A 7,370-nucleotide genomic window follows, 5' to 3' on the forward strand; every position below is an offset into this window, starting at 1 on the left:
TGCATACAACATATAGGGATGTCGTGGGCTCCCCCCATAGTCTTACTCCAGGATGCCATGGGATCCCCACATGGTCTTATACCTAAGTGTCATAGGCTCCCCCATGGTCTTTAATGGGAAAGCCATGGGCTCTTCCTGTGGTCTTACATCCAAGTGTCATGGGCTCTCCACATGGTCTTACATCCAAGTGTCATGGGCTCTCCCATGGTCTTCCATACAAGTATACCACATATACAACTAGCATACCTCCTAATACATAACCAGCTAACATGCCACATAACACTACTTCAACTAGTGTACCACATATCCTAAAATAGGTCGACCTTGGTGCCTTCGACCCATTGGTATGGTGAGAAGACTCACCTCTCAAAAATGATGAACTGATAAGATAAGATAAGATAAGTCCCAACGCGTAGCTCCAACTTAACTGCCTACAATCATCATGTGACTAGCTTTGTCAAAATTATGGAATACCAAAAATACCCTCAAGGTCAAACTTGGTCAGCCCTGGTTAAAGTCCAAGTCAACAGTTAAGGTCAACAGTCCATGTTGACCCCAACTCATCGAGTGCATCTAGCAACTCGTCAAGTTCCTTCAGAGTCCATAAAACTGAGACAAACCCTAGCCAACTCGTCGAGTTCTCTCATCAACTCGACGAGTTCACTCAATATCCAATAGACGCGGGAAACCCGATCCAACTCGTCGAGTTGGCTGCGCAACTCACCAAGTTTTTCCCCTATTTTCTTATTCGGGTGCTACGTTGATTGCAGGGACTCTAGGGCTTGGATCTGAAACCTAAAGGTATCTAGAGGGATAAAGTTTCCAACGTTATCCTCTAGAACCACTACGAATGCTCTAAAGCCCTTAATAAAGGTTGGAAAGCTCAAAAGCTTAGCCATGTGGTTCAAGACTATAGGGATTTGGAATCCCTCCTTTCCAAAAGATGTTCTAATCCTCAAAACGTTCCAAAGATGGAGACTTTATGGACATGGATGTCTTGAAGTCAAAATGGCCAAAGAGGGAAAATATACCCTAAAATCCATGCATGGCATCCATGCTTGACCCAAAGTTAAATCTAGTCCACCATGGGACCATTTTGCCCTGGAGATTCATAAAGTTGCACACTTTATGAACCCCATGCATGCAATCGACAAGAATGATAGGAAATGAAGAGTAAACTCAAAATCTAGTCATACTCTAGGATAAAACCAGAATCTTCGGTGCTTACAATAGTTCACAAGATGGTCAAGCTGAAGAGTGAGGACTTTGTTTGTTGGATCTTCTCTTTCTTCTCACTATTTTCTTCTTCTTAAGCTCCAAAAGTCACTTTAGCTCACAATATGAGAGAAAATGGAGATTAGGGTTTAGCATTGACGTTCTTAGGGTTTGTAGGTTGATGGAAGGTCAACCTCAAGGTTTTAAGGAGATTATATAGGATGTAAACCCTAAAATTTAAGGTTTTCCTTTACAGCGCCTAATCGTCGAGTTGGGCCTTCCAACTCGTCGAGTAGGTCCTAAATCTCGCGTCCAAGAACTGATCTCTACTTGTCGAGTTGGGCTCCCCAACTCGTCGAGTCCCAGTAAAAAACCCTAAAAACTTAGAAAATCTAATGATGCCTGAAACAGGCGTTACATTTTTTTATTATTTTATTATTTCTTTGATTCGGTTTTAGATTCTGTTGAAGAGAAAGGTATAGATGATGCATGGGTTGTAGCTTCATAGGTTGCAATAAGAAGTCTATTTGTTTTTTAACATCTGTATGTTGCTGAAATAAACATAAATTAACCATACAATAGTTAAAAATAATTTTGTTTCAAAAAATTATTTAGTTTTAATTATATGGAAATCGAATATAAAGATTATTGTGATGATATAATTTTTAAAGACGTTTATATAAAATAATTCAACATAACAATTGTTAAATAACAACAAATAAAATTGTTAGAGAACAAATATTCATTCTGTTAAATTTTCGAAAACGATGTTTATTTCTTCACTTAACTTCAACATTAACTTTATAGTTTATAAAAATTTGGCTATGGACAATGTAACAAAAAAGTATTTATATGAAATTTACCAAACGGTTTTTAAATTATATAAATTATACTTGAATTATTTATAATATCCTTCATGATATTATTAAAATAATAAACATGTTAAAAAAAAATAAAATAAATCTATGTTGAATAATATAACTTAAAGATGTGAAATAGTTTGAAGAGGAGGGTCGGATGTTGCGACACACAAAATACGCGCAAATAGTTTTAAGTTAGAAATCTTTTAGGAAACAAACAAATACGAAAGATTAAGTGTTGCTTGTGTTGTGCACGACACAACCAAAAATGGTTTTCTTAAAAAAAATCAAAGAAACAAAGAGCCTCGTAGTCAAATTGGTTATTTATTGCAATTATTTAAATGTTTTTTCCCAATTTGATTTTCTTTTAATTCTTATTTTCTTCTTTAAATCCAATTTATACTCAGATTATTATTCTTATCAAAAATATTATTTAAGAACCGAATCAAAACGTTTATCATCAATCCATTATTAATTTTTTTTTAATACGGAGTAGTAAATAGAATCGAAAAGCTCTTGTATCTCAAATATGCATGTAGTATGTTGCAACCATTATTAATGGGTTAAATTAACTTCTTATTGAAATCTCATTAAGAAATATTTTATTTATTAGTCAGAAAACTGAAAGATATATTATTGAATTAAATTTCTGGGCACATGGAATGAAATTAAGTGGTCATAGGATGAATATATTAACCGAAAAACCGAACCATAATCAAATTAACCGATGTAATCGAACTATTACTAAAAGATATGGTGCAATTTTTAATTTTGATTAACCGAATACATATACATCGAACTATTACTAAAAGATATGGTGCAATTTTAATTTTGATTAACCGAATACATATGGTTCGGCTATGGTTTTCATTTAAAACCAAACCACCATAAACCGAACCGCACCAATTATATTAGTATAATATAAAATTAAATGTATGGTATGTAATTATATTAAGAATTAAAAATTTAAAAGGGTAATTAATCGTAGATAGGATATGTAATTTTCTATCAATACAATATATATATATATATATATATATATATATATATATATATATATATATATATATATATATATATATATATATATATATATATATATAATCATTCATTTTTTATGACAATGGATTTTATATTATTCAATTTTTATAGAAAAGTATTTTATTCTTATGTCATCTTGGACCATTATGGTTAACTGATATTAACCATTAACCGTAACTATTAACCGACTAAAACCGTTAACCAAAACCAATATTAACCGCTACTCAATGGTTATTGAAATGCGTTAACCAATTGTGATGGTTATGGTTCGGTTTTGACTAATAATCGAACAAAACCGTCCCATACACACCCCTACATAGCTCATTTACACTTTTTAACTACTATAATGTTATAAATATATGTAATTACTAATTATTTAACTTGTTACGTTTTTCTGTCGTTTTTTCAGTTTTAATTTACACCCTCTTTCTTTAAATCCAAATTTTCTATGAAATTTATTTCCAGAGCACAATATGCTTTAAATTTTTAATTAAATAAACAGTTATAATTTTACAGTGAGATAATCGGACCAAAACCAGAAACAGCCCAATGGGCTTAAGGCAAGTCCGTTCAAACTTTGTCACCGATGAAACGCCAAACTCGTGTAACATGTTTGTTGATTAATTGGTCTACGTATTTTAATCAATCCGACAGACAAAAGAGTATTGCATTATTTTTGGGATAAAACGTATGTCATTTAATTGGATATAGAAATTCTATGTGAGATCACCAGTTCATATGCTTATTATGAAAAACTTCGACCAATTGAAAGTATCTGTCTACTAAGGCTGAAACTCTTCAAGCTTCCTAGTTGAGTTTGGTCGATCTACTAAACATAGGTCTAGGAAAATCTTGAGATATTTGAGCTCCAATCTTCTGTTAGCCAAGGCTCAAACCTTAATTGGACTATTGGCACCACCTACTTTTGTCACCAAATAATAGTTACAACAATTTAAATTGGAGAAAAATATTACAAATTTGAGAAGACAAACACCATTTTTCTTTCCAATCTAGTTACTTAAACTATCAACTACAACCGACAATTCAAGAAATATAAATAATACCGGTACATCACAACATTCGATCTGCGCCAGAAGGCAACCTCCGGAAGAAATTTGCCGGCATCGAAGGTAGTTTAGTTCGAAACCTCGGATGTCTCAAAACATAAAACACACCAAGAAGCGCCACCACTTGAAATGGTGTCACGTACAATACAATCGCCGCCATCAAACAAAATGTCACAAACAACGCTGATGCTCTAGGGTCCCGCCAACTCAGCAAAGAATGAAACCTCTCGCCTTGAGTTGCCAAGTCACCAGCAACAGTCTGAATCCTACCTCCAATACTTCTTAATCGATCATATCGCATTCGCACTACATCTGAGCCTTTACTAGTAGGAAATGTATCGAACTCTTCATCTAACTCGTCGTAGGTTACCGCATCCGCATGTGATAACCTGATATCCATATGAGGAGGGTGCCTTGGTTTCCATCTGTATCTCCAGATCCCTAGGACAAAGAGGTATAAAAAAAACGTAGGCAAGATTAACTCGGGAGAAAGTATCAGCATCACGAAAAGTACATGAATTAAAAGGGTCGTAAGCGGATTTTTCCAATGGCATATTGAGTCGAACCATTTTACCAACCCTACTAAATTGCTAGTCACGTTCACTATCCGGAAAAAATTCGCTTTGCTCCTTCTAACACTCCATATGTGTTGACCAACATCTAGCATGTACTCAACCACTTCTTTCTTCAACGGTGGCTCGGCCCGGGCTAACCGGGTCGAGACTATTTGAGTTGCGTTGTGTCTTAACGTATCAGTTTGACTCATAGATAACGGATGGACATAATGCATTTTAGGTAAAATTGGTTGTGAATATTTGTGCAACATATTAATATATGATGTGCACGAAAACCTCACAGCCAATTGTACCTCGCCCATTTTCTTTACACCTGAAGGGTGTAAAGCGATGAGCGGGTACGAATGTGTATACACTCGTTCTGTCTCGAGTGTTGATAACCGGATTCTAACCTTTCCGATTCGCAAGTCTTTATTCGACCCATGTAAGTGCCCGTTATCGAATGCACCAATTGTTATCACGGTACACGGATCGTAAACCTCCCATGTGTATTGCTCGTTCCAATTTGGTGAAAAGTTGTCGATAATTGTTCTTGTTCGAACCCATTTATTCCCGTATTTTGCTACACAAAAAGCATCGGTTGTGGCCCGACCTTCTCTTGTTTTCATTGGAGACAACCCTTTTGCGCTTATAATCCCTAACTCCAAAACACCAATGCTCGACTTCCATATTTGTTTGGCAGTGGGCCTTAGATCACTACTATAATTTGTTGATTCGTCCAAAACATGATACCCTCCATCTAAACACACACGTAGATGAATTCTACTGGCGAACTTTACCTCTTTCTTCTCGCCGTCGTACATGGGGTGTTTCTCGAGGTTGTGCCACCTTGACTGGACGGTTTTGTTGTCCCACCTTCTATTCACGGAGTGTAAGGGTAACAAGCATTTCCCCAGTACCTCATCTTTGTTACCTCGATCTTCGACTGTTAACATTAAACCCTCTTCAAATGGCTCTGCTGCTACGAAAACTATGTCTTCGTTCCAAGTTGGGTTTGCAGTCTTCACCGGAGAAATTCGAGTTCTGGTAGACTGACCACCCAGTGCTACCTTCACACAGGCCTCCAATGGCTTATTCCGGTCACTTGGAACCAGATCTTGACACTCAATTACGTTAACTCGCACGTACCAAAGCTTTGGAGACAAGTAAACTTTCCCTCGGATCTTGGATATACCTTCTCTGCCCACCGTAGCAGCGTCGGAGTGCCATGCCTCCGCGAAGCACTCGTCGGCCTGAGTTCCTTTCCAGACGGCGAGCATGATTTCGCCATGTTTAAGCTTCTCCCCTCTTTTATCCTCCAGTTTGTACCACTGCGGTGCCAGTGGGCTGTCCGGCGGGACTCTTCTTGGGACATCGTGAAGTTCAAACAAGATTCTTCCGATGAAGTCGTCCATGACTACATCTTTGTCTTTGACAATGATTTCGACAAACGATGACTGAATTCGATCCTGAGAGAAGGCGAACACGTGGTCCCATTCTGGGTTTGAATTCTTTTCGAAGTGTCTGGTGATTCCTTTGTAGTTTCCGAGCTTGACTTCGACGTAAGGGTCGCAACTTCCGGTGACATCTTTATGTGGCAATTCTTTGGCTTTGACGACTCGGACGTAAAGATACTGCATTTGTTCAACGAGGTCATAGGTGCAGGTGAGCTTGTCGCCGACGGAGTAGTTGCCTGATCCAGCGATTTTCGGCGAGGTTTCCTTGAGGGAAAATTCTTCCGACGGTGGACGCTGCATGTTGAATTTTGATACCCGAAGGTGGAAAATTTCAGGAGAGATGAAAAGGATTACTTCCTTTTAAGAAACTTGAAGCAAATTCGATTTGTTTTTTTGTGAATTTTTGCCGGATATTTGGGGGAAAAAACACAAATGAATGCACGTAAAAGGGAGAAAATTATGATAATGTAAGATTCAAGCTGGCTGCTAGCCAACTTCAAACTACACACAGTGATATGTATACATATAATACGAAATTATGAATAAAATGAATGATTGATTGATGATTGATGTAAGAATATGAAGGTAAGATTAGGTACGGGCAATGACTCCTGTTTTTATCATTGAAATAGTCAGTTTCTTAAATATTTAAGTTTTAAAACTAAACTATATATTTTTCTTACCCCTTATGGTCCAAATATCGTTTTTTTGGTATTTTTGTGTTGTATTTTTTTTCCTAAAAGTGAAATGGTTTTAGGAAAAAGTGTGTTTTATTATATGCTATCATGATCCTTTGATAAACCGGAGGTTTTTGTCAAAAAGAGAAAAAAAAATTAAGGTATAATGAGTTCCGACGCATATTCGAATTAATGTGGTTGATTAATTAGCCATTTAATTTCAATTACATTCAAATTCAAATGTTTGAATTTGACAATAACTCTCAAATTTATATCTTTAACATACGTTGAATTTATAACCTTGAGAGGTTCTTGAATTATTAAAAAAAAAATGTGACTCTTAAACATTGTTTACTGTTTCCTTACTTCCATTATGCGCCAATAACTTACATGAATCAAAATAGTTCTAAATTAGAAAATTAGGTGGGCCTATTAATCGTTTATAACATTTGATTAGGTTAAAATAGCATTTCCTCACCTTCTAGATTATGTAAGCCTC

The 7,370-nt window shown here is 36.2% G+C and overlaps 1 protein-coding gene across 1 annotated transcript; it reads right to left on the reverse strand.

The window, feature by feature from the left end:
* Nucleotides 1-4,073: 4,073 nt before the first annotated feature.
* Nucleotides 4,074-6,727, reverse strand: LOC145087983 (multiple C2 domain and transmembrane region protein 5-like). The gene has a single exon (XM_079026153.1). It carries the CDS (start codon nt 6,492-6,494, stop codon nt 4,188-4,190), a length of 2,307 nt encoding a protein of 768 aa, XP_078882279.1. The 5' UTR covers nt 6,495-6,727; the 3' UTR covers nt 4,074-4,187.
* Between the last annotated feature and the right edge of the window lie 643 nt (nt 6,728-7,370).

This window comes from Lactuca serriola, chromosome 2 (assembly GCF_051521515.1).
Source record: "Lactuca serriola cultivar US96UC23 chromosome 2, Lser_US96UC23_V15, whole genome shotgun sequence".
Taxonomy (NCBI): Eukaryota; Viridiplantae; Streptophyta; class Magnoliopsida; order Asterales; family Asteraceae; genus Lactuca; species Lactuca serriola.

What these genes read in the sequence shown, in the direction of transcription:
- LOC145087983 (XM_079026153.1), bottom strand. Translation starts at nt 6,494, where the DNA reads ATGCAGCGTCCACCGTCGGAAGAATTTTCCCTCAAGGAAACCTCGCCG.